Raw genomic sequence first — 27,644 nt, forward strand, 5'->3', positions numbered from 1 at the left:
GACTGTAAAGCCGATATTTTTACACCGAAGGAGAAAACTGGACCGTTGTGTTAAAGTTTTTACAAAATAACATACATGAACGATGCGGTATCGACGAACGGATCAACGTCGGTTTTTCCCGATAAATCGAACGGTGCGGACGAATGAAAAAAGTAGCAGAGAAACGAACCAAGTTGCAAGGCAAAGAACTACTTAATCGATCGCGAAGTGCAGGTATACGAATGAGGTTGGGTAGGAGCAAAAAAATACAATTGCTGATTGACAGAAGGATAAGAATATCGAATTTTTATAGACGGGAAAATCTTATTCCTAGAATTTATAAATGTGGAAAGTTCGAGTACGGAAAATTAAAAAACATAGTACGTCGAAATACAGAAAGGTCAGAACATGGTACAACAAAATCGATAATCTGTATACGATTCTATATCATCGAGAGGGATTCTATCGATTCTAAGTTTGGCATTCCATGTTCTGACGATTCTAATCTTTTACTTCTCCATAATTCGATTTCCACCATTTTTAAATTTTATATATTAAGTTTTCCATTTTTTAAAAATTCTATAATATTGTAGCCTTTTGATTTTTTAATCTTTTTATATTTTTACCTCCACAAGTGAGGTTGAAGCGAGAGTAACGTCACTACAACAACGCATGTTTAGAAAAAAATCGTTACTCCGTATCTCTAGGATTGTCTACAATTCATTAAACCGAAATAAACGAAATATACTTACACGTATATTGAAAAACCAACACCCTGAAAGCCATTTTAAAATAGCAAAATCATGTTTTTTTCCGAGCCCTTTAACCATTGGAAATTTTTTTTTATTAACAAAAAAAAAAAAAGAAGAAAAAAAACTGTTGCGAAAAATCAGAAACATTTTCAAAAATTCGGTGTGACGTACGATAATTTTTCAGCAACCATCCAAAGTTAAATGACTTCCGATTCTAATTTTTTTAGCGTTTTTTTTTCGGAACAAGCTTGAAAACAGTAAGAAAGAAAAATCTCCCTACTCAGGCTATGAGCTTATAAATTTTCATACCTGACAAACAATTTTCCAGATTTTTTAAATATGTCGAACAATGAAATCGTTTCAAAAGGTTGCAGAAAATTCGAATGTATGAGAAGAAAAAGAAAAAAAAAAACCCCGAACGCCTTTCAAAGTGAGAACAATCGTATAAAAAAATCGTGGTTCCAATCCGAGAGGTCAAGGGTCAGACTCAGGTCGAAATCGTACAGATTGCCCCATATGTACAAACCGTGTAACGACATCGAAAATATGAAAAACCAAATCGATTTCATTCACCGATAGAAAATCAGTCCCCTGCACCTTTCGCCGTTGAACTCTCCGTGGCGTCGTGCCGATCGGGCAACAACCTCGCGTTTTAATTGAAACGCTTTTCGCGGTCGTTTTAAACCCGATTTATTGCAAAGCCAATAAAACCGTAGGAACATGGCACAGTCATCGTCGTTGCAGTCGAGACAAACGCGACGGGTGAAGAAAAGGTCTACAAGTATGTATTGCGTTCGGGCAGCTGGGCCCCGATCGAGGCACGCGTCCAACGGTCGACGCAGCTGTCGAAAATCAACTCCACAACCTCCTCACCCAGAGCTCCGATTACAGACCCGACGTGAGTTTCGATAAAAACGATCTTGAAATCATACAATATTTTCATTTTTATCCACTTGTTCGCCTTTTAAGCGAAAGACCAGTTCGTAACTATCGTTTCCCGACTCTGTTCTCGCGTTCAATTTCACTTTCGTAAGTCGAATAGCTAGTCTCTAAAATTCAAAACAATTTAAAACTTAACGAAACGTTGGAATATAATGTTACGCAAATACAAAGAGAATCGTTAAACGTGCCCTCTTGATTCATAAAACGTCAAGCTATAAACCGAACACGGTGTAAAAAAAACTTGGTAAAGATCCTTTATCGAAGATGAAATGTTCCTTGAGCGGAGTGTAGGTTAATACCGTCAGGACCGTTCCCCCCGTCTCATCGATATTTACCCCCACGTAGAAAAACACCGGGCCCAAGCGGTCGTTGCATGACGGGGAATGAACCCCGCGACAACCCCTCGACGTACAGAGTATAGAAGTACTATACGAAAACGGTCGAACACACACGCACACGCGCAAAGAGAGAGAGAGAGCGAGAGAGAGAGCAACGCTGGCAAAGCGTGTCGTACGAGTGAACATACACAAATATACGAACGATAATGGAGAGCCCCTAAGCATCTGCTGCAACGGAATGGAACGGAATGGTGGCAGCAGGCCAGTCACAATCCAGACACGAAGGTGGCTAGTTCACGTTTTACTAGACGCCTCTCGATATCCGTTGAACACAGTGAAGTAGCTAGTACCCAGTGAACGTTTCTTCGTTGCTGATAATAGGTGGTAATTATGTGATAAAAATGACTCTGTCCGCATGGTTGAAAACGTAGCGTTGAAATGTGTAGAAAAAGTATTGAAAATCGTACGAGCGTAATGCCGAAAGAGATCGTACCCCGTTTCTCGACGGTATTCGTCGCTCTGGAAATGATCGAACCGAGAGTATCGTACCGCAGCAGCGTGCTCCTGATCCTCTTGAAGAACTAGACCGAAGTGTAAATCAAATATTCGGATTAGAAGAATAGTCGGAAGATGGGGGAAGCAAACGACCCAACTCGGGTCCACTGTTACACGAATCCGTCGTTCTGTCGTCAGTCGGAGTTCATACCTGACGACCTGCCACCACCACTCCAGTTCCAAGGTGACGAGCTGCCCCCGCCTCCACCAGCACTGCTTCCGGAAGAAACGCATGGCGGACAAAGTAACCCAGGTTTTCACCAGCCGATTGGCGACGGAGGTGAACGGTACGTTTACCTGCAGGAACGCGATGTCGGGCAGCCTCTGAATCGGCACCCTGCAAACCCCCAGCAGCATAGAAGGTACGCCAGTCTTCCCGTCGACGAGACGCCGCATCAGCAATTCGGCCAGAATCGAGTATCCTCGAAGTACGACTTCATCCCCGACGAACAGCTTCAGCGTCACGGGTCAGCCAGGTACGCTTATTCACCTGGCCAGCTACAAAACTCAGGAACCTTCGTCTCCCCCCGTTCCGGACCGGTGACCAACCACGACGAACGGCGGGTCGTTCAGGTTCATAATCACACCGGAAACGCGGGACGTTACGCTGAGATACCAGGCGAACAGACGTTTTCAAAGTCCCAGCCACAGGAAAGGGATAACAATGCGTGGGCGAACGGTGGCAGGGTTTATTCGCGAGGTTTGAAGACGTTCCAATACATGTTTCAAAGTATACTTGAATACGTATTTTATTCATTGTAATCCTTTCAAACGTCTCCAGGAAGGTACGCAAGGGTTCCGTTGCAGGATGATGACCCCCCGGCACTTCCCGAAAGAAACGGCGGATCCTCAATATCGCCCCGCAACAATCCGGCTACCCAGAAACTCCACGAGATACTGACTACCCCGAGAAAAGTAAGATCGCGATCCGAGGAACGAACTCTGTCACCGAAAAGGAGTCATCAGCCCCAAAACACCTCCGGCACTCCTCATAGACGGGCACTCACACCGGGAAGCTCACCCTCGGGTAAATAAAATTGAATAAATCATTCGCAGACAATATCGTCCGAGTAATTATTGAAAAGTTATCACTTTCACGAAAATATCCGAACGCTGAATATCGTACATTGGAAAGTCAATCCAATTCATATCAATTTCCAACTCGATTAGAGCTATCCAAATTCACTGACAATTTTTATTGACGTATATTCCACTCGAAGTCTCACTTAGAATCATGAAACATCATCCGTACACGAATTTGCAACTTGACTTCGTGAAGTGTCGAAGTCGCGGGTACAAAGTCAACTCTCTCGTATCGTCGCGTTTGATTCGAACCACCCCGACAAGTATCTTAGCATGCTCTTACCAAGCTCGAACCTAACCAGAACGGTGAGACTAATCCATCCCCTCCGGCAGGCCGCACTTTGAGTCCAGGAACGCGAGGAACACCGCAGGGAACGCCACAGAGTCGAACATTTTCGCCAACCAGACCACAGACATCGACGCCAAACAAGGAGCCATCGGCACGTCGCTGTCTACCATTGACAGAGGTCGGAGCGATCCGACTTCCGCAAGATATTTGCCCCGCCAGCAACTGCGGAAGACTCCGTTACGTCGAGACGGCTCCGGTCGACCTGACCGAGCTGGTAAGATGCGAGCCACCGCCAAGGTACGCGTACCTCGAGTCCGGCCCAGAATCGGTACCGATGATCTGCAGTTCACCGAGGTATCAAGTCGTCCCTGCGGTATCGGAAAGCCAGAAAAGAAGCGGGTACCAAAGCGTCGAAAGTGCCTTCGTTGCAAGAACCGCTGTGGTGAGTAACCTCAGGTCAACTAAGATATCGTCATTTTGGCGACAGCCTTCTACCAACATCTGTTTTTTTGCTAACAGGTTCCTCCACTGTCGCCGCCAAATAGTGAAGCTAACACAACGCTGGCAAGTGGAGTTGACAAGCACGAGAGGAGAAACGCTCCTCTTCTCTTGATCCTGGTTGGAATACTGACTTGTGGATTATCTCTCTACCTTTCCTGGACTCAGGGACGAAGGTGAGACGTTGAACAAGTCGTTTCGTAGACCTTTGACTTGAGCATTCACCTTCAGCAGTCATCGCATAAACTCTGATCAACAAAATCGATCATGGCCTTTTCCGTCGAGTCCATGCACGGTAGGACACTTTGATAACGGCTGACTACGTAACGCATCGTAACTAATTTTTTCAGATACTACTTCGACAGCGCAGCCGGATGCGGGGCTTGTTGCGCGTTAGCCGGTGCCTGCAGAAGTCTCAAGCGAACCTGGACTGGTCTTGGACTCGCGGCATTGTCAGCGCTGAGTTGCGCGGGTCTTTTATTGATGGCCGTTAAGGCACCCCGATGGGGAACACCTCTGCACGATGTAACGGCCGGCGCGTTATGCGGAGTTTCTGTGCTCGGTGCGACATTGGCTCTTCTCGCCCTCGTCGCACCGAGATGCGATTTGACGCGACACAGACGCGTCCATTCCTGGATACCAAATTTTTCACCCTGAATCTATCTACCATTGTTCGCGATTCGATTCTCGCACGAAAATTATCATATATTATATTAGGATTAAGAATATCGACGTGTCTATTGTATAATATGTTTTATCCCACCCAGGAGTATGAATTTCTTTCGCTAGCAATTATTTATGCTTTCAAGATTAATTATTATTATTATTGACAATGTCGTCATACTAGGTACTATAAATTCCGTTACAACGAAATTGTACAATTTTTCACATATACACAAGATATTTTGTAATGGATTATACTGTACGTATTACATAGGTATATATTATGCGCATAATGTACTTCGAATAAAGTGTATCAAGTCGAACAGGACCGTTTGTTGTTTCATTTCTCCGTTGTGAATAAGCTCCGAGTTTTCGGAATGATTTGCAAATGACTAAGGACTCCGATGACTCGATGGACCGCAAGGATCATGTCATTCCAACAAAGCTTCAGATAGTTAGAGAGATTGTTCCTCGACTACAACGCCGGAATGACTTGTGTCAGTAGCGGCTGTCCATTGGTGTGTATTGTTGAACAATGTTAAGTTGTTATACAATACACGAGCGCGAATAAGAGCATTTATAGTTGCTTATCGCGATGACACAAACCGGAAGTTGACAACATGTTGCTCAGTTTTCTCTGTGCTATTATATTGGCTGACTAACCGACAGTTGGTGAAGTTGTCTCAGAGTCGTCAGATGGTTTGCGTTTAAAATAAACAGATTTTATACTCCGTGATTGCAAATTATATCGTTCCTTCGCGTCTGATCACAACGTTCGAATGTAAAATGATACTCGGCCGTGAGTTAGACGTAAATGTGATTAGCAAGTTGTTGTGGAAGTTTTCCTGGTGTTAAATTCGACAATCGAGAGAACGAATGAAAACCGCCGTGTGTGAATATTTCATTCGTAATGACGGAATTGTAGAAACGAATGGTGAAAACTAGATAGAAATCTAATAACTGAGTGAAAATGGATTCCTCTTACAATTCCCTTACCACCCTGACGTTTTTGCTGTCTTTTATGGTTCTACAGAGTTTCGAAGAGCTAGTTTTGCTGCACCATCCTACGATAGAAAATGGACCGACAAGAAATGTGACTTGCGTGTCAGATTTCGACGACGCTGCGTTGATATGGAATTCCAAGAAGGACTTTGAACCTGACGAGACAAGGAATAATTTGGCCAGTGAGTTCAAAAATTTGATATCAATTGTAGAATATCTTCAAATTTTGAGCAGTGTTGTATGATCCAAATTGTCTTGTGTTGCACCAGCGCGAGGCAAGTACAATTATGGCAAAAATCCTGACTAGAAACTCTTTCAGATTTTCAGCCGAAGAACCCAGCGTCAGATAAGGACGTCGAATGTGCAATTTGGGATAAATTGCGTTGCAAGATACGTTGGGCAAAAACCGGTAATTGGAGCTTATTCAAGTCTAATACAGAGCCAATGGGTCCCGCGTTCGACTATCGATGGGAAGGTAAATGGAACTGATCGGTCATGACATTAAAAAAATTTATTCGTTATTAATTATATTACGATTAACACAGAAATTATAATATACGATAATATGGAAATATCAGTCATGTGTAATGCAACCTTGCGGTAACCGGATGAAGTTATAATGACACAGTCTTGCTAACGCACGTCCGCTACTTTACTTGCAGACAATATACCGTAGTAAAATTACACAGATGATTATCGGGAACTTTCAGATTTCAAGGAATACGTCTTTGAGAACTCAGTTAACAAAAATGAATTTCAACTTGTCGGTGAGGTGCCAGAGGGGTTCGGCAGCGTATTTTTCTCAGCCCGAGGAAGACGTTCAGTTCAAGTAGTTTTATGCGAAACTCAAAATGCAACGATGTCGTCATGCTTTTCTATAAGCCTCGCGGTTAAAAACGGGAATATGTCGAATATTGCGTCCTGCGAAAAGGGAATACCCAAGAAAGGGAAAAAGAAGCAGAACGTGGGATGCAACACTAAAATCAAGCGGGAGGTAATGAATTAATCTTATACTTACGAAGCATTGACGTCCATTTTGTCTCAACTATATTTTTACTGAGTAAGAAATTCTTGAAATCAGGTAGCGTCGTGACGAATTCGTTCCTTCTAGGATAATCGACACTTCGGTACTCACGTAAAACCATTTCATTTACATACAGCACAACGAAGAAGATATTTTTCACCCGTACGAATGGCGTACCTTTGGATTATCATGGAACAGCAGTGACCAGTCGATAAAGGTTTTCAACGGTACTGATATCGAGCCATTCTTGGAATGCAATTTTGAGAACTGGTATAACGTGAAACACATTCTAGTTCGAAGCAACAAAGAAACTCGCATTCGATTCCACCTTTGTAAGCACAAGACAATTATCTTGTTTTATCATACATCTGAAATATAATTGCACAATCTCTCTTAATGTTCTTAGCTATTTACACCCCAATTATTTACAGACGATTATTGGTTGACGACACAGAAAAATACCATCTTATCTACTGCTGCGTTCAATCAACATGACCAAAAATTATGTATGAAACTACTGGTTAGCCTTTGCTCCGAATGCACATTAAATATTACCCTGGTAGATGCATATAAGAATAGTAGATTTCCGTTAAAAAATATATCAAGAAAAGGAGAAACATCTAGATACGGTGAAACTGTGCTGTGGGAATCGTTCAAAATAGAGGTGTTATTGGCAGACATCACGAAACTAGTAAAACTGGAAGTGCAAACCTTTATAAATGAAGATGAAGAAAGGGGTTACTGGGCAATCGATAATTTCCGAATGTGCGAATCAGAGGTTGAGTCATCCCATGCTTCTACGAAAATTGAAACTTTTCACGATTGTACAACGATTTCCGAACAAAGTAAAAAATACCTTCTTTCGCACAGTACAAGAAAATCGACCGTAACTATTTATCGAGAAAAGCACTCGTACACTTGGCCCAAAATCAATTGTCAAAAACTGTCTAATAACGTCACCGAGAATGCGGTAATATATTTGCCAGAAGAAATAAATCATGCCGATACAATCCGTGAGTTTCAACTTTAAATAAAACAAGTTCTTCGTGATCGGAAAATAATTATCGCTTCTTCCAGAAGATCATAAATTCCATGGTGAGACAGAAAAAGGGAAACAATCGCCGAAAACAAATTTTGACAAAGGATGGATAATTTGTCGCTCTAACGGTTGTGTTTCTGATCAAGGTCATACGGATATTGCTAACGAGTGTGTAAAAGGTGAGTTATAACAATCGAGTGAGCGTTTGCATCATAAGATTCTGATTACTTGTCACTCGTAGAATGTCTCGATGGCTTCTACGGACACGATTGCAAAAAATGTGGAATTTGCAATGATGCCGAACCCTGCAACAAGACAACTGGATTTTGCGATAAGGGATGTGCTGACCTCGAGCTCTCACCACCGTTATGTAAACCAGGTATAGATAGACCCAATTAATGAGTTTCAACCATCCAAGCTGCTCAAACGAGATAGCGCTGGATAGTTTGAACAAAGATTAACTATATTTTTCTGAGCAGTATTTTTCAATCTGATTACAGTACCAGGAAAAGTACGAAACTTGATTTCCCAAAATAAATCGGAAGATGTCATTGAATTGAAATGGGATCCCCCTGTTGACAAAAATGAAATCCTCAACTACACCGTCACAATTAAGGTAAAACCGGCTCGTTAACTATCAAAATAATTATCGACATCATTCATCTGTGGAGAAATAAGCTGCGAAAAAAAAGAGCAACGTTTCAATTTCGAGAAGACCGTCGAATTGTTTATTCCGTTTTGTAAAACCATGCGATTTCCGCGTCCTCAGAGAGATGAGTTGTTCGGTTGCAAGAACCTCGGAAAATCGTCGCCGTGTGAGGACGAGGCATCGTACGAAGTGACGAATACTTCTGTGATCCTCAGAGAATTGAATCCCTACGCGCTTTACACGGCAACGGTGATCGCCAAACCTGCGAACCCGAAAAGTCCGCCAACGGTCACATTTCGAACACTTGAAAAGAGTAGGTATCGCATCAACGAATTCTTCCAACGTTCCGCAATGTACGAAATTTTTCTCATAATCATTAACGCATCTTCTTGATGTCACCAGGTATACCCACGGCAAAAATCAGCCATCTACGATTCAATGAGGAAGAAGATCGCCTCGAATGGAAGGCGCCTGAGGATTGCACGACAATTTCAGGCCGTCACGGAGCCACAAAATTGTGCATCGAAAAAGTGGACGCACCGGAAGAAAAGCCTATAACGGTGACCGTCAACGCTACAAATTTCTATTACGATTTGAAACAGCTTAAACTGGAACCGTATACGAAGTACAATGTCCGAGCTTATATCTTGAGAGATGCCGAAACAGCCTCAGAGAATCATAACGTATATGCAAAACTGACTTGGAGGTCACCACCGACCGGTGAGAACCTATACCGAATTATATCATAAGTAATATGCTGAGAATCGTGAAAAATAATGCAGAATATTTCAACACCGCATTAAATTGGGACTTGTAATTCAACGCGTTTCAGCACCAAAGCCAGTCAAAGGTTTGGAGGCATACGAAGTCGATTTAAATAAAAATACCGCCTCTCTACGGTGGAAACATACAGAAACGAGCGCGAGCGAAATTGAATCCTACATCGTATTATTTTATCTAGGAAAACATACGTTCCTAAACCGGACTTACAAACTTTCCGATGGAGAGTTGAAATGCAAGCTGTGGACGGAATACGTCTGCTTGAAAAATGTTAACTTCAAACCAGGTTCTTCGGTCAAGGTTACAGTACAGCTTTTAGTTAATGCATTGCAATCTCAACGTTTTACTGGTTTAAGCGACGGAGTTTGTTGATATTTGAATTGCAGGTTTCCGCGAAAAACAAGCACGTGGAGGAGCCAGGAAGCCCGGACAATGTTACGTTTAACATGGACGACTGGTTTAAGAAGCGTAAGTTAATTAGTTTCATTTTATAGTGCTGGGCTGTATCCTCGACTCCTACATTTTATTGAATCGATACTTAAAAAAAAATAAGTTTCGAGTTGTACATGCACCTGCGATAAATATTTTTACCGTCCTCAGCACCTGGCAAACCTCTGAACTTGACAGCGCACCCCCAAACTTATGGAACGGTGATATTGAAATGGAGACATCCGTCGTTTACTCCGGTAACCATCGCGAAATTCTGCATCAACGTCGAAATTTTGAGTACGAACCTAATCGCAGATCCGACGTACCTGTATCCAATAACGCAGAATTATGACGTAACAGAGAAGCAGAAAGAATACCAAACAACAATAAACGTCGCGACCGCGTCACGGTACCGCATTTCTGTTAAGGCGGTAAATCAGCGCAACGTTGAAAGCGTATCAGCCCGCCGTAACGTTTCAGTAAAGCCAAGCCTTGATTTCGAGAGTATAAACAAACTCGACATGAAACGCGACGAAAATACCATCCGACTCAGGATTCCTGCGCTAATTAATGCGACGCGAAATACGATGCTCCACGTGACCGTAAAAAGATTTTTAACCTGCGAGCGAAAAGATTCAAAACCATCATTAGAAAAACACTTGAATTCCGAAGTAATACTGATGAATGATATTGAGGTAAATGAGTTCAACTGATCGTAAGGATCAACACCTCCGACGAGACTCAGTCCGTACACTTTCCTCCTTTCAGGTAACTGACAACAAACCGAAAATCGTGAATATTTCTATGAGCAAAACTGTTCGCTTCGTGGATAATTGTCTCTTACTTTCTAAAGAGTATTTTAAAATTGAGGTTCGAGTAAATGACTCGTTCTCCAAGGAGACGGATGACCTTCCCAGGTTCACCGCTATACGAAGCCTACAAGAAAAACCTCAAAAACAGAATCTACTTTGGCTTCTACTCGTCATCCCATTAACCATGACAATTCTATTACTCATTTATTTTCGGTAAGAGAACTTTTATCATCCATAATCACAATTTCAACGGACCTCAAAGCCTCGCTGATTCGTCCATAATAAGATGGCTTTCCGATACAATTTTTTCTCATTTGAACTTTATCACTTTATAAAAGAACCCGCCTAAGACCGGGGATGCAAAAGAATCAGCACAGTACTGTTTCGCTTCCGATGAGTGTGAACTTTGGTGCACCTAGTAAGATCACATCGACTCCGTGTGCTGTGAAGCAATCAATCGACCCACCCCCACCCCCACCAAACCTATCGCCACGTTCAGTTTCCGAGCAGAGTAAACCTGACGTGGTGCAATCCGATGATCAATCTCGACCTGTGAAAATCGAAGAATTTGAAGAGTACGCGAAAGAGGCCCTCGCGAGTGGACTGCTTGAATTCCAATACACGGTGAGTAGAACCTAGATGGAATAGTTAGACAAGCAAATGTTTACGTACAATTCTCCGTTAGCAATTTCCGAAAGGATTCCTGTCGACGTGCCGATATGCAAAATTGCCCGAAAATAAATCGAAGAACAGATACAGCGATCGGGTACCGTGTAAGTCTACGAATTAGTTTGAGTACATGTTTCTTTTATTCATCACTAACCCATTTTCCTGTAACAGTTTTGTTTTTTTTTACAATAATTACTGACAGATGACAAAAACCGAGTGGAGCTTGAGAAAGTTTCGGATGATCCCTATTCCGACTATATTAACGCAAGTTACGTACAGGTAAGGTACAATGGTGTTGAGAATTTTTGTTGTGAACCTTTTACGCGTTACACTCTCACATGGATCTTTAATCGTTGAACAGGGTTACCGTAAAACGAGGGCCTACATCGCGACACAAGGACCAAAACCGAATACGGTAAAAGACTTTTGGAAAATGGTTTGGCAGGAGAACGCACGAGTTATTTGCATGGTAGCCAACATAATCGAGAGTGGAAAGGTATGGATTCCCAAAGTTTCTTAGAGCTGAGAAGACGAGCTGGGGTGAATTGATACGATTATCAACATTTTAGACAAAGTGTGAAAAGTACTGGCCGGAATGTGGTAGCAATATCAAATACGGCGATATTATCGTCTCGAACATAGGCCACGAAGTGCTTGCCGATTATGTCGTCAGGACCTTGCAGATAGAATGCCAAAATGATAAGCGTGAGGTACGTTCAAGAAGCTCAAATGTGACTGTCGCGTCGCATTCGACTCACGATTTCTCAATGTTTTCTTTTTCCCACAGATCACGCATCTTCACTACACGGGATGGCCGGATCACGGAGTGCCGATGTACACCCAATCGCTTGTCGCCTACCTTAAAAAGATCCTGGCAACGCCCGCCGGAAAAGGTCCCGTGGTCGTCCACTGCAGTGCAGGAGTAGGCAGGACCGGAACCATAATTTTGTGCGACATCTGCCTACGCCAAGCCGTCGTCGAGAGGGTGAGTAAGGTGCAACGCCCACCCCATCGTTTTCCTACGCCAATGCTAAACATCCGAATCCTAATCACGACCATTTAGGTAATCGATATGCCAATGGTGGTCAGGAGAATGCGAGGGGATCGTGCCAATATGGTGGACAACGCCCAACAGTACTGCCTTGCTCATCTCGTAGTTTTGGAAAGTATTTTTGCTGGACAAACGCAAATGCAGTGTAGCAACGATTTGCCAGAACAGATAAATAAAATGAGGCAACAGCTACCACTCGACATGCAGAGGTGAATATTAAACAATTCAACGATCTGTTATCTGCTGAACAATATCAGATTAAAACGATAACATTACTCTACAACAGGCTCAAAGATGCTGTCTGGCAGGACCGGGTTTTACAATCAATGTGGGCAGCAGGAGGCTTCGCTCATGAAAACATTGGAAACAAAGGTTCTGAACTTGTTCCAGGTCCGATAGTTTCAGAGTGCCATGAGTATATTCGTCGGAATATCGATTAAACTTTTCTAACTGTATAATGATCGAATATTCGAATTTTAGTAAATCCCGCCAAGTCCGAGTTTGAACAGCCCCCAAGTTTCGCCAGGGTGGGAAATTACAGTAATATCATAAGCGTCGTCGGAGTAAAAATGAAAAACCAATATTTGGTATCACAACTTCCCTCACCCTCTACCCTGCGTGAAACGTGGAAAATAATTGGAGAAATGAACGTGGAATTGGTAATAGTGTTGCAAAGCGCTAAGCCCCAAGACGATGTGAGTAAATAACTAACAAGACGTTACCCTAACATTGAATACAAAAATTACCGATACGTGATTTTCACAGACGCCAATTTGTGACATCATAACAAGCCAACCGATATGCGTTCCGTTGCCCTATCTTCAAGTGATAACGGAAAGAAGTTTCGAAGATAAACATTTTACAACCCATCAACTGTTGCTTATCGATACCTCCCAGGTACATACATAACCGACAGATTTAACGGCAAATTGATTATTGATTGAACTCTATTATTTCGAACATGTAAGGGACGTACGGCTAGGTCTAAAAGTTGATGAAACAAGGCATCAAGAAGTGTCACCGAAGCTACAAGTTGGATTTTTATCACCAACAGGAGAACTCAATGAAAAATCTATTTAGAACGACCTTAAGCTTGCTTCGTTTGAGTTTCACCATTTAAATCTTTGATTTTATCATATGTTTATTTGAACGCGTTTTCTACCTAACAGTACGTTCCACATATCCTCGATGGCAACTATCCTGTGCACATGATAATACGTTTCTGGTTTAGGAAGAAGAAAGATTACAAACAGTAACCGTGATAACATGTACCGGATGGGGATGTGACGAAGGCGGAAAACCGCCGACGGTCAAGTCGCTGGTATCACTTTGGAATTCCTCGGAAAAAATACCAAGAAAAGCAGGCCCTGTCTTGGTGCTTTGTCGGTAAGTACGTAATCTTCAATCATTTATCCTGACGCGAGTTTGTCTCCACGGAAAATAACGCAGCAAAATAGTACAGCAGTGATAGCTCGCCTTCGTCGACGCCGTAGTATTTCATTTATTTTACAGTGACGGCGTCACGGCATGTGGACTATACGTGGCGCTCAGTTTCATGTTGGAACGAATGGCGATGGAGAGAGAATGCGACGTCATTTCCGCCGTCCGAGCTGTTCGCCGATCTAATCCTGGATTCGTAAAATCGAAGGTAAGACGGTGCGAATTTTTACCGGAAACACAACCAACCGGACTGGTTCACTTGATTTCAGGAGCAATTCGAGTATCTCTACGACGCGGCGGTCAACTACTTTGGCTGTTTTGAGACTTACGCGAACTTCTCGTGAACCAACGGATTGTTGGTATTGGGATAAAGTGAATGTGCGACAAGCGATGATCATTCAAAATTCAATCGAAGGAACAATTATACAAAATTATCATTTCCAACGAACAAAAACCATGTTATCTAATTGTAATCTTAATTAATAAACACCGCAAATTACTGAATCAATTTTTCAAGAGTATGAAATATCGAACGGAGTATACATTCTGTAGCTAATTGCATGAATAACACGTGCAACGACTGAATTTTAAACGTTGGTCTGTGATTGCTAACCTGAAGAGCTTAAAGATGTTGCTAATTTTTATCGCGTTAACGTGAAAACGAAATTTATAAATATTTCCGCATGACGCATAAGAAGGGTGAGGCTCATTCTCGTCTTTGTGACTGACTTACTTGTATCATACAAATTTTTGAATCGAAACGTTATTCTATATCGCGTAAAGTCTCATGGTCTTTTATTAAGCAATACAATATGTTGCAAATTACAAAAAGAAACCCCGTAAATATATACGTACAAGTAGCAATTCAAGAAGCTTCATTCGGACAATATGTAGATTTGAGAACATTGCCAAGTATGCAAACCAGAGATTCAAGTAGTGACTGGCAGAAATCTATAAGTGAAAATGATTCTTCTTTCAACGACAAACTCTGACTCCATACGGGCGCGATCTTCCGGCCACATAAATAATAACAATATCATTGTTTGCGCCGATGACGGTGTAAGAACGAAAAACCAAACCTGACGTCTTGATTTCCCTCTCCATCTAACCTCACCGATGTATGGAAACTCATCCTAAACATGAACATAGAGCTCGCCATAATATTACAACGTCCTGATGGTGCAGACCTCGTTGGTAGGTATAACAAAAATACGAAGATCAGATTGAAAGCTCGCGCGATACCGATCTGATCGTTCAGTAACTACACTATTACATCTATGATCTAGATAAGCTGTGACATCATAACGGGGGTTTCGATCTTCACTTCAATCTCCGAAGTATGAGTAACGTAAGTGTACCAGTTATTGACCCTTTTATTATATTTTCCAACATTGTTAAATTAACGGCACAAATTGTGAATTTCTAGATTATTGAAACCAGTTGTTAGAAAGTTAGACACTAAAAATTGCTTTTTCCGTAGTTCTATAACTTAAGATCAAGCATGTACAACTAGAAAGGGTCGATAATTGGGATTAGGTCGATAATTGGTACACCTTACCTTAAAAACAAAAAAACCTCTCGAAGAGGAGCATTTTACAACTGACCAACTCGTGCTCACCGATTTGTCAGAAGTCAGGATGCAGGCAGTCAAAATTTTTAATGCAAAATTGATGACGTATAACTGCCATCTTCCGTATGAAACTGTTAACTTTGTGTACGTGAGTTACATACTGTAACGTAATCAGGTTGAAGGAAAATTTCATATACTACGAGTGACAGTGCTGACATGAAAAAAGCGGAAAACCACCGTCTGTTGAAAGATTGGTTTGACTTTGATAATTCCCGGAAAAAATATCGCAAATGGAAAACCCGAATTTGGTAATTTGTCGGTATACGTGTAACGTTCGACGACTGCAGCGAGAATGTTAATGACATGTAATTTCCATCAAGCAGACAATTATACTGGATATTGGATGAATGAGTTTTCAGAGAAATGTCTTGGTCGTTATTCGATCCTACCTTTTCTGATCGATTAATTTTCTTTCTTCTACACCGATGACATCACAGCTTGCGGTCCTTACTCGGCGCTTGGTTTTTTTTTTTTGGAAACAGCGTCGATAAAGAATGAGTGTCATGTACTTTCCGCCGTACAGAGCAATTCGCCGATCCAAAACCGAATTCGTAAATTCATTGGTAAGACAGGTCAAGCTCAGCTTTCTGTAACATATTCATAACAAAATAAAACATTACAACAAGGTTAATTGAATATTGACAATCAACTGCAAACTACCGATTCCAGTAGGAATTCAAGTATCTCTACGATGCAGCAGTGAATTACTTTGAGAGTTGTGAGAGTTATGCAAATTTCTTTTTATTCCTATACGAGACTCAAGAAATGACCACCAAGGGAGCCGGGCAAATAAGAATTGAATAATCGGTTAATAGGTGTGAAAATCATTCTTTCAACAATCTTTCATATTACATATCTTAGTCCGTAACATGTATAAAGTAATTATAAACTGTAAAGTGTATCCAAAATAATAAATTTCGCATGAAAGCAACGGAACGAACCGCACAAAATAATTTAAACGCAAAACCGAGTACCCTACTTGTAAGAAAAATACGTATTCTACATTTCACGGCAGAGAATTGCATGAAAGGTCATACGCATAATATTATACGTGTTATATTAATATAACGACACTGACTGTCGAAAAACGGCGCAAACGGATGAATAACAAAGGATGTGGATGTCGGTAAACGCAAACGCGATAACCACAGACCAAAATACGGAACACGATGCGTCGCTGCTTTTCCTCGTCGCGATTTAGTTGCTAAACATGAGTCGCTGTGAAACCATATTGAAGATTAACGCGTCGTTTTAGAGCTCGCAATAAAAGCATTTCTATTGGTCGACGAAAGATTACAGAGTAAACGGAAAATGTCCGAGTGGGAGAAACCACAGCGTTTCAAGTACCGAGGGTGAACGGGAGAAATATTCATCGATCCATTATTCAACGGTGGGAATGAAATCGAGTAGTTATAAGATACAGATAAAAGATTTCGAAAATGGTCGTTCGATCAACGAGTTTTCCCGGAATTGTATTTTTGCTTGCGTTGATCGTCGCGCAGAGTGTCGGAGAATTGATCGTGAGGCTTCACCCTCCGGAAGACGACGGTCTTACAAGAAGTCTGACTTGCGTGTCAGAAAGCGACGACGCTGCTTTGATTTGGAACAGCCAGCGAGGAAGTTTCACTGGTAAGTTCAAAGTATCAACGATAATCATTTCGATTGCAACTAACTTCGTCGCGAACGAGCCCGATTATCGCGTAGTTAAACTGGACGCTACGTAATCTGCGACCTCGCTGACAAAGTACGGAAATGATTATTCGTGATAAATCTCACGTCTCTCTACAGACTTTCAGCCTAGGAAAGCTGTGCCAGAAAATATCCCCGGATGTGCACTTTGGGATTCGAAAGCGTGCGTAGCTCGATGGAAAGATCGCAACGGCTGGGACGAAGTCGACTCCATGATTCATCCCATGGGTCCCATTTTTGACTATCGATGGGAAGGTAAGTGCGAACAATTCTGCTGTTTTTTGATTTTTATTTTTTCCATTTTGTCTGGTAATATGCTACATAGATCTGTTCGGAGAATCTCTTACGAAAAATCTTGCGATTTCCCCGTAAGGTGGAACGGCCATCTGGGCTCTGAGTCACCGTAATATTCTCATACCGAACACGAATGTTCGCAGGTTTGAAGGAATTCTACTTCGGGAATATTTCAAACGAACTTCAATATCGGTACGTTGGGAGAGCGAATAAATCTTCTGGCACCGTTATCCTATCAGCTCGAGGATCACAAGAGGTGAATGTATTGTTGTGTGCAAGAAATCGATCGACGGAAAGTCCATGCGTTCGGATCAAGATCGACAGTTCACGAATTTCTGTTGCAACCTGCACGAACCGAGCATCTGGATGTAGCGAACTCACGCCGAAGGACGCCTGGAGGAATATCATCGATTACGACGCGGTACGGTGTCGATAACCGATTAATATCGTACTATTTTCTTCTACTTGGTGCAACAGTTGTCCCTTCTAATTTCCGAATTGTTACATCTCACCCCGATCAAACTGCAATAATTCGATGTTTCATTACCCATACGATTCGATTTGATTCGATTTGCAGGCAAGTCACGCGAACAGTCTCGACCCATACGAATGGCGAACATTCGCGGTAAGATGGATCAAGGAAAGGAGCCTGGTCGAGGTTTTTAACAATAGCCACGTTATCCTGAAGGGAACTCTCCGGCATCGTCAACAAATATCCAACGTATGGGTCGAAGGCTTAGATGCACGGATTAGATTTCACTCCTGTGAGTATGCGTCATCACTTGTTAAGTAGAGAGGAAAAAATAAGCCAAACTGATGCTACAACGTTTGATTATTGACGTTAGATAAATATCTCCTGACAAGGAAATCTGGCTCAGTAATATTGACATCAGAATTTATTCGACATAATGGGACATTATGCGTCGAAATGCACGTCGGTCTTTGTTCCGAATGTAAGCTAAACGTCAACCTAGTGGATACCGCAGGCCGAGAGACGTTGTTAAAATACATTTCTGGGGATGAAAAATCTCTGAACAACGAGCTGATCACCTGGCGGCCGTTCAAAGTCCAGGTGAACCGACAAAGTGTAGGTCGAAGACTCGTGCGGTTAAAAATTTCAACTGCTCTGAAGAATGGCGATGGATACGGTCAGTGGGCGATTGATGACTTCCGCACGTGCCAGCCGCGCGGTAAGCCTAAATTTCATTTGACACAGAGACAGATACCCTTTTCTAGATTTTTGCACTGCCTATTTACTTTCTTGCGTGTAAACAATTTGTACTTGTTGTCAGGCACAAGAGAATCAACAATAACGATACGTCGAGAGAAATCGGATTCCTGGCCCAGGATCAAGTGCCAAAAATTATCTTACACTGAAATTGAAGTGATCGATTTATCGTCGAGTAGGGAATGCCGCGGAACGATCGGTGAGTACAACCGATTCGAAGTTGAGGTCGATTATAAGAAAATCATTTTCACAGAATGCTCCGCCGTTCATCACGGAGACGATTGCCATCGGAAATGCAGAACCTGCAAATGCAGGTCCCGCGATAAGAGAAGTGGTAAGAACATGGAGGAAAGTAAGAAAAATGGTTTGGTTTCAATCCATCGAGTTTCGAATAGTTCGACGAACCACACATGTGATATTTCATCATACGTTCAATCTAGTGTCATTGATTCATCATTCGCGTCATCTCCTTGACTTTCAGTGTACGCGCAAAAACAGTTTCCGGTAGTCCGATATAAATTTAGCAGATGTCACGTCGTGGAAGCAACGGCTGCGAACATTGAAACAACTTGAATCAGCACATGTACAACAATGTTATTGTTGAGTAAAAGTTCCTCATCGCAATATCGTGACACGTTACTTCACTTTTTGAAAATCAGTTGGGATAATCAACTGTCATCCATTTTTGAGATCCGTTTCGGTGACTAGAAATTTCATTGTAGCCCCTGTCTAGTACCGAATTTACCACTCTCTGGTTACTCCTGTCTATACCGAATGTACGTACAAAGGACTTCGTATGAATTCAATACCAAATAGTAAAAATAGGCAGATCAAGCAACCAATAGAAAAACTCAAATCGAACAGTTAGCGAAGACAGTTCTTCGACCAATTGGTGTACCCCAACTTGGACCCAAAAATGATGTATAAAATTTATAACTATCTAAGTAAGAATTCTTGAAGCTGTGGTATTACTCGAATCCCAATTATTCACTGCCCCTCTTTGAATAAATTATATGATAACCGTGTATCGAAATATCTACCATGTATCGCGGTTATCCAGAAAACCTATAAAAAATTCCCGATTCAAGTATGGAAAACGTACAAACCAAGACAGAAAGTATTTTGATCGAGGACACAACCATATAATTAAACTGAATTCGTGCACCCGTAATAGTAAAAATTAGCTGAAAGATACACGAGTACGGATTCTAAGATTTCCTAAAGTGATTGTGACTGGTTGATGTTTCATTAGGTAACGCACTAATGGAAGTTCAGGAACTGATTCACACATATCTATCCGCCACTGCCGTCACGCTGAAATGGAAACCCCCCAAAAATGTAGATGCCACCATCGTGAAGTATGCTGTTTCTCTCAAGGTAACGCGTTTCATCAGCTTACCAAAATCTCAGTCACAATTGATTATCACGTCTCTTTGCTCATCTTCAGCGCATCTCAGACGCTCTGAAAGTGGCAAGATTCGAATCGCGGAATAACCTACTGCACGTTTCTTATCAACCACGTTATGTTCACGTAATCAGGTAAATGCACTGCTTGGTTGCTATGAAGTCGGTCGCGAGACTCCTGAACAGCAGCCGATGAAACGAACCGTGAACCTGCCAAAAGCCTTCTTCGATGGCTTGCATCCCCACGCTTCGTACGTTGCAACCGTGTTCGCGTACAACGGAAGTGCAAAGGGACCACCAAAGGAGTATCACTTTCAAACGAATGTAACTCGTGGGTACCAAAAATTTGTGCATGTCTAACAAATTCGGCAGCATATGTAAAACCCTTCTTTTCAACAACTTATGCTGATTTGTACAGTGATACCTACGTCGGTAATTCACAACCTCCGAATTGAAGAAGGAGGAAGGTTTCTTCGGTGGGATTGGCCTGAGGATTGTACTACAATCACGGGCGTTATCTTTTGGACAAGAATAAAATTTGAATCTGTCGGTGACGTCAAGCGGCGCTTAACACATTATCACGAAACGACCTATAGGAACCTCGACTTAAGCTCGATCGATTTGATTCCCGGTGTAAAGTACAATGTCCGTGCTTACGTGATAAGGTCTCGGAATGGGATTCAAAATGATACGAACTATGTGAACCTCACCTGGACGACCCCACGTGGTGAGGACCGAGCGAGTTTGAAACTCGGATGCCGTAGCCTTCTGCCAATGACATTTACCGTCTCGAAAACTTACACGTCATTCGAACATTTTGATAACTCTGCGCAACGCAAACTACATTAACGAGTTGGTATGTTGAAGGTGTGACAGAATTGGAAGCATACGATGCCGACTGCGACAGAAGCACCATCTCCTTGCGATTTATTCCGTCAGTCCTTCTTTACGACCGAATCGAATCCTACGAAGTGTTCATCGCCGAAGGAAACGAGCTCCCCAAAAATATGACTTTTGGTAATACGACAGAACAGATCTGTGATTTGTCGGATGATCACACATGCTTAAAAGATGTATCCCTACCTTCGAACGCTAAGGTCAACATAACGGTGCGTGCGTCGATACAGGTAAAGACAAATTGCACTCAGTTAGAGTAAAATCCCCTTATCGATAGATTATCATTATTTGACGCTAAATACAATTCATTCACAGATTCACGCGACGGGCAAGAAGCTCGATCGATTTCATATCCTGAGTAACATCACCTTCTCGCTGGAAGAATCGTGCAATTCAAGTTAGTTCACGTAGCCACGCTAAAGGATTATTTTCTGATTACATTAAAGTAGCCTCGTATGATTTCTGTAATGAAAACCAGTTTACTTATTCATAAGATAAAAGTTAACCGCGAGGTTAACAAATGTAATAAATCGAACCATCCTTCGTGTCCCCAGATCTCAGTTGGCGAGTGAATTTCACAGTGACGCAAAATCGCGGTAACGTGACCCTGAAATGGAAGCCGCCGTTATCGAGTCGCGTCAAAATCACGCGATTCGCCGTCCGCGTTAATCCTCTGGATCGACGTCAACTTGATAAATTTACCCACCAAATTCCCATTGTCGAGGAAATTCCTGTCGAGCCGAATCGCAAAGAGTACACCACGGAGTTCTACCTGTCAAAATCAGGGAGCTACAACATTTCCTTGGTAGCGTTCAATCAGCGCAACATAAGCAGTATAGAAAATGCAGAACAGTTGTTCATCTCGAAAGAAAATTCCCTGGATTTTCAAGCTGCTGTTCCTGAACGACGTCCTTGGAAACAATATTTACTTTATGTCATTATTTTGCCAATCATAGCGATTCTTCCGTTACTGCTCTTTCTCTGTTACCGGTAAGCAAGTATTTCACACAAACTGAAAACTATTGTCCAGGTGCTGTAACGCGAAAAGCCATTCAACCTCTCCCAGAGACACTGTAACGTTTCCGTTTCTGTTGCGCTTAGCATCCGAAGCATAATCGCTGAACATTGATTCTTACAGAAAGCACAAAAAAGCCTCAGAAGAACCGTATTACGAGCAAATTGATGAACTGACACTGAGGAAACAAAATAACAACACGACCGTGGCTTCTAGTAGTCTTGAAAATCCAATTACCGCATTTCAAGCATCAACCCAGGGTCAAAAGCCAAGTATCGAACTTATCGAGTCTTACGCAGAGCCTTTTAATCCTCTTTCCTGTAAGGTCAAGGTCGAAGAATTCGAAGAATATGTCAAAGAAGCCCTCGCTAGTGGACTGCTGGATGCGCAGTACAGGGTAAGCGATCCCAGAGCGAAAAGATCTTTGCAATCGGAACCTACTGAGATTTTCTGTCTGTTAAAAAGTCATGTTTTCCAAATTTCCGCGAAAACTTTTTACATCGCATCATTACGATTGTCAAAGTCCGCGACGATTTGTTCGAAAGAATCGCTAAATGTCTACTAATATGCAGAAATTTCTTCAACAGCGATTTCCGAACGGCTCCTCGCTACCCCGCGTATGCGGAACATTGCCGGCAAACGAGTCGAAAAATAGATACAGAAATATAATACCATGTAAGTAATAAGGCAATGGATTATTTCAACGTCGCAGCCCCGTTGCCAAAATATTTTCATTCGCTATAATTCACAGATGACGACAACCGTGTGGTGCTTACGAAAATTCGAAACGATCCTCACTCCGACTATATTAACGCCAGTTATATTCAGGTAAAAACACTCACGATAATCGCTGTCATGAAAATTGCCATCAACGCAAACATTGACAATATTGGTGGGCACTAAAAATTTTGCGACAACTTCACCGCAGGGTTACCGCAAAACGAAAGCCTACATCGCGACGCAGGGGCCGAATTCGAATACGGTGATAGATTTCTGGAGAATGGTTTGGCAAGAGGATGTCCGGGTGATTTGTATGTTAACAAATGTCGTTGAGGCTGGAAAGGTAATAAACGAAAATGACGCCAACTTGAGTCAGAAAAAAATTGTACAATTTTATACATTCCAGGTAAAGTGTGAACAGTACTGGCCGGACGTTGGAACCAAGGTTATATACGGAAATATTTTTGTCTCGAACACGGGCCACGAAGTGTTTGCCGATTACACTATTAGGACGTTGAGAGTAGAGTGCCGAAATATTACGCGCAAGGTACGTTGAAGAAGCTCTCAGGATCACTTAAGGGGATCCACCACTCTAACGGCCCAAAAAAAGACCCAACTTTTACGATTTATTTTGGGATTACGGAAAAAAGAATAAGATTTCTTTTCAGAGGATTTGTTTAATACATATTCAAGTATGGAAAAAAAATGTATCATCATTTTGATGCAAAATCACGAGAACAGGGTTAATCTTTGAAATTGCTTTTTTTTCAAAACTCCTTCAAGAGAGGACGAATTTTTCGTAAAGTACAAGATCTGGCACAAAGACCCAAAAAACTTTATAATCTATATACTATTGCGTACGAAAGTGCGTAGGGGTTTTCTTTCAATTCCAATTTTGTAAAAATGGTAGACTTTTGAAAAAACGTGTCGGTTTTTGGCCAAAAAGTGTGCAGTGCATTCCTTATAAAAAAAAAAGTTTACATTAAATTAAAAAAACGGCTACGTACTTCCATAAAAAATGTAATTCTCAAAGTACTGTCAAAATTTCAAACCGATCCACGGGAAGAGTGTTCTCGAGAAAAATGCGTTTCAAGTTTTACGAGCAGTCGACGCGCGTTCTGTGAGGCACTGTAGCAAAATCGATTATTGAACAATGAAAAATTTTCTTTTCACTATAGGATCAACTGGATATTGCTTTTACAACCCTAAAATCTAATTTAAACCATCGAAAAAAAAATTCGAATCTTCCAAAATCCTAGAATAGCGTTACCCTTTAATATCACCCTCTTTCCCGCAGATCACTCACCTCCACTACACGGGATGGCCGGATCACGGAGTGCCGATGTACACCCAATCGCTTGTCGCCTACCTTAAAAAGATCCTGGCAACGCCCGCCGGAAAAGGTCCCGTGGTCGTCCACTGCAGTGCAGGAGTAGGCAGGACCGGAACCATAATTTTGTGCGACATCTGCCTACGCCAAGCCGTCGTCGAGAGGGTGAGTAAGTCGTTGGGAGAAGAGAGTCACGGACCATTCAACAACAAATCCGAATTGTTTTTAGGTGATCGATGTGCCGATAATAATAATGAAATTGCGCGACGGACGTCAGGATATGGTCGATAGTTCGCAGCAGTATCTACTAGCCCATCTGACTATGGTCGAAAGTATGGTCTCAGCACAGACGCAAGTGCCCTGTTCCGATGGATTCTCGGAGAGAATACAGGAATTAAGTAAACAGTTACCGTCCGACATACAAAGGTAATATGGCCGTTGCAAAGGTGGTTACTGGTTCTCAAAGGGGGTTTAAGTAGAAACGCTGAGTGTCCGAACGGCAGCAAAGACTGATGAGTACGAATTGACTATAATTATTCGATTTCAAATCGTACAGGCTAAATGACACGGTATGGCAGGACCGTGTGTTGCACGTGTTAGCTGCCCCACAACGTCCGACTCGAGTACAAGTACTGGAAAATGGATCCATGGAGCTGGAATCAGGTAAAAAAAAAACTCGAAAGATACAACCGTGCACCTGACTGAATCTTCAAGTGTAGTTATAAAAATTTCTATAAAATCAATCCCGCAGTTACGGAGAACGCGGAAGTGTCATCGACGTTCGATAGCGAGAGCAATTACATAAGTGTAGTAAGCATTGACGGGGTGAAGTTGAAAAAACAATACTTGGCATCACATTTACCTTCGAATTCTACTGTGTCGGAAATCTGGAGATTAATCGTCGAGAAGAATATAGAATTAATTGTAGTACTGCAAAGTGGCCGACCGAATGATCCGGTTAGTATATAACCATCAATTTATAAATAAATATCTATACGAGTCACGATTGTATTACCTTCTCTTATATTTCGATTGCGATAAGCTAATTGTTGTTACATCCCACAGACATGCTGCGACATCGTTCCTAACAAATCGACATTCACCCCCGTTCCCAACATACAATTGAAAACAAATTCGTTTGTCACAAACGAACATTTCACAACACGCATACTCAGTCTTAAAGACACATCCGAGGTACGGTAAAAAAAATTAACTAACCACCAACGTCAAAGAATCAATTTATTAAATGTCAAAGCATTTCGACCGGTCGATATTAAAACCGTCCCGTTTCTTTTTTTTTTTTTCTTTCCTTCAGGAACAAATCAAACACCAACCAGTTACCGTTCTCGCATGTACCAGATGGGGATGGGGCAAAAGCGGCAAACCACCTTGCGTTTCCGCGTTGGTGTCACTTTGGCGAGAGTCGGAAAAAATACGTCGAAAAGAGGGACCCACTCTGGTACTTTGTCGGTGAGTCAAGTTCGACCGAACACTTAAATATTAAAGGATAATTTTTCAATAAAATTAGCTTTTAGCTCCGCCCAAATGCCACACATTGATGTCCTATTTTTTTTTTTTTCTCTCAGAGACGGCATAACCGCCTGCGGCCTTTACCTGGCACTGAGTTTTCTACTTGAACGAATGGCCGTGGAGAGAGAATGCGACGTTATTTCAGCCGTTCGAGCAGTCCGACGATCAAGACCAGAATTCGTACAATCAGTGGTGAGGACGGCAAAAATAATTAATTATAATCACTTTCAATGACTTTCTTTTTTCATTCCCTTTTCTCTGATCTGTATCTTACACGTGAAAAGTAATATTCGAACAAAATTAATATTTCGAAATTGTAAGTAGGACTTGTACAAAGTTCATTCGAATCGATCAAACGCGATGAATACTTTTTAACCCTAATTCGTCACTTGATTTGAATATCACCCTAAACATTTTTCAAACTCTTCGTATGTTAGTATCTTAAATTTGCCCATCTTTTACAATATTTGAACAATAAATTTTGGTTAGGAAAACTGAGTGAGCTCTTTTGCGATTCTTGAAAATACCTAGAAATCATTGTTAAAGCAAGATATCACTTTTTTATAGCTAGGATGAATTTCATAATGTTTGACCGTTGTGCGATTCTACTGAAGTGTGACAAATTAGGCTGTTAAGTTGAACCAACTAATTGGTGAAACTTTCCATTTACTGTTTCCAGGAGCAATTTGTCTATCTCTACGCCGCAGCAACGAAATACTACGACGAATTTCGAGAATACGCAAATTTTAGCTGATGTTTCGTCAAGAGATACCGAATACGTTCAATCAGCTTTACAGGCAAATTGTATAGTTCAATAAAAAGAGAACGAAAAAAATAAACTCCTTCAGCCTAATTATATGTGACATCATTTAAGCGTACACAAAAGTTCGATTTAGTCGATAAGAATATATATATAGTTCAATGTATCGGTGTAATGCTGAATTACAGTAGGTATATTATATATTATACTTACATTAGGTAAGATATGGATGTTGCATATATATATATATATATATATATATATATATAGTATAGTTTATCTATCTGCATACACAGTCAGAGAAAAAGTATCCCAAGAGATCCACTAAAATTTTTGGGTTGATTTAAGCATCTTATTAAGAATTTTACTGAGTGAAAAGAAAAAATGTAAAAATTATAAATTAAATATTGACATAACCATTGAAATGTTAAGATTACGAAAATCTGTATCATGTTCACTAACAGAAATAAAACAAGTAAGACAGATATAAAGTAAACCTGCTGTTCCATTACGTTTAGTTAAATTTTTCAAACAGCGTACGTAAATACGTAAATAATATTTTGAACAAAGTTTCTAATACACAGAGTATCAGAATAAAACAAAGATTTAATTATTTAAGATAAATTTCCACAATCGACTGAATATAAAAACGAGTATATAATTATAAATTTCCTTAAGGATAAAAATTGATAAGCTAAACCTCAATGACTCGAGTTGGCGTGAAAGACTCGTAACGCGGATATGACTTACGTGAAAATAGAATGGTATATTCGAAAAGGATGTGGGCAACGATAGCCAGGCTCGTACTGACAGGAAGTGAAACGCGGTGCAAATGAAAATGTCAAATCTTCCTGGTCTTGATATAATGGAATAGCATCAGTCGTTACTTTACCATTTCGATGCCAACGTGCGTGACGTATAATAAAGCGTTCGAAAAGAGAAAAAAGTAAGTTGTTTGACAAATCGAATATCGATAAAAATCTAAAATCAACAGACTCGTCTGGTCGATGGGAAGTTCGGATCGTAAAATATGATTTCGTTCGCGGCATTAACTTTCGCAACGTCGACAATTTGTCTGACATTAACAGTCGGGCAGATTGTCGGCGAGTTGTTCGTGGTGATTCATCCGCCAACGGAAAACGATTCGTTGAGA

At 41.4% G+C, this 27,644-nt stretch overlaps 3 protein-coding genes across 8 annotated transcripts; all 3 read left to right on the forward strand.

Moving 5' to 3' along the window:
- Nucleotides 1–2,238: 2,238 nt before the first annotated feature.
- LOC107223609 lies at nucleotides 2,239–5,415 on the forward strand. 2 transcript variants are annotated; one of them, XM_015663344.2, is made up of 5 exons: nucleotides 2,239–3,266; nucleotides 3,348–3,593; nucleotides 3,980–4,380; nucleotides 4,458–4,612; nucleotides 4,787–5,415. In XM_015663344.2, the coding sequence occupies exons 1-5, from the start codon at nucleotides 2,642–2,644 to the stop codon at nucleotides 5,091–5,093; spliced, it is 1,734 nt and encodes a 577-aa protein (XP_015518830.2). In that variant the 5' UTR covers nucleotides 2,239–2,641; the 3' UTR covers nucleotides 5,094–5,415. The 2 variants fall into 2 exon arrangements, with proteins under 2 accessions (XP_015518830.2, XP_046590582.1); XM_046734626.1 differs by having other exon boundaries at nucleotides 3,983–4,380.
- Nucleotides 5,416–5,776: 361 nt separating this feature from the next.
- On the forward strand, nucleotides 5,777–14,502 carry LOC107223610 (phosphatidylinositol phosphatase PTPRQ). Of its 5 annotated transcripts, none has more exons than XM_015663345.2 (27): nucleotides 5,777–6,283; nucleotides 6,421–6,576; nucleotides 6,812–7,095; nucleotides 7,262–7,457; nucleotides 7,557–8,138; nucleotides 8,203–8,343; nucleotides 8,406–8,543; nucleotides 8,665–8,780; nucleotides 8,934–9,126; nucleotides 9,216–9,533; nucleotides 9,646–9,893; nucleotides 9,980–10,061; nucleotides 10,194–10,717; nucleotides 10,791–11,047; nucleotides 11,173–11,458; nucleotides 11,520–11,607; nucleotides 11,706–11,782; nucleotides 11,865–11,999; nucleotides 12,073–12,213; nucleotides 12,291–12,488; nucleotides 12,567–12,763; nucleotides 12,841–12,944; nucleotides 13,035–13,249; nucleotides 13,320–13,451; nucleotides 13,786–13,940; nucleotides 14,067–14,202; nucleotides 14,264–14,502. In XM_015663345.2, the coding sequence occupies exons 1-27, from the start codon at nucleotides 6,070–6,072 to the stop codon at nucleotides 14,336–14,338; spliced, it is 5,388 nt and encodes a 1,795-aa protein (XP_015518831.2). In that variant the 5' UTR covers nucleotides 5,777–6,069; the 3' UTR covers nucleotides 14,339–14,502. The 5 variants fall into 5 exon arrangements, with proteins under 5 accessions (XP_015518831.2, XP_046589839.1, XP_046589840.1 ...); XM_046733883.1 differs by having other exon boundaries at nucleotides 12,841–12,926; XM_046733884.1 differs by having other exon boundaries at nucleotides 9,775–9,893.
- A 2,360-nt stretch (nucleotides 14,503–16,862) lies between these two features.
- Nucleotides 16,863–26,584, forward strand: LOC107226296. Its single transcript, XM_046733887.1, has 26 exons — nucleotides 16,863–17,253; nucleotides 17,413–17,568; nucleotides 17,751–18,028; nucleotides 18,185–18,371; nucleotides 18,453–18,797; nucleotides 18,900–19,034; nucleotides 19,089–19,169; nucleotides 20,088–20,212; nucleotides 20,375–20,570; nucleotides 20,658–20,966; nucleotides 21,107–21,366; nucleotides 21,452–21,533; nucleotides 21,691–22,126; nucleotides 22,275–22,548; nucleotides 22,739–22,826; nucleotides 22,903–22,979; nucleotides 23,080–23,214; nucleotides 23,278–23,418; nucleotides 24,169–24,366; nucleotides 24,431–24,627; nucleotides 24,758–24,864; nucleotides 24,953–25,158; nucleotides 25,267–25,395; nucleotides 25,517–25,671; nucleotides 25,788–25,923; nucleotides 26,411–26,584. Exons 1-26 carry the CDS (start codon nucleotides 17,064–17,066, stop codon nucleotides 26,483–26,485), a joined length of 4,698 nt encoding a protein of 1,565 aa, XP_046589843.1. The 5' UTR covers nucleotides 16,863–17,063; the 3' UTR covers nucleotides 26,486–26,584.
- Nucleotides 26,585–27,644: the final 1,060 nt, after the last annotated feature.

This window comes from Neodiprion lecontei, chromosome 3 (assembly GCF_021901455.1).
Source record: "Neodiprion lecontei isolate iyNeoLeco1 chromosome 3, iyNeoLeco1.1, whole genome shotgun sequence".
NCBI classification, from domain to species: Eukaryota; Metazoa; Arthropoda; class Insecta; order Hymenoptera; family Diprionidae; genus Neodiprion; species Neodiprion lecontei.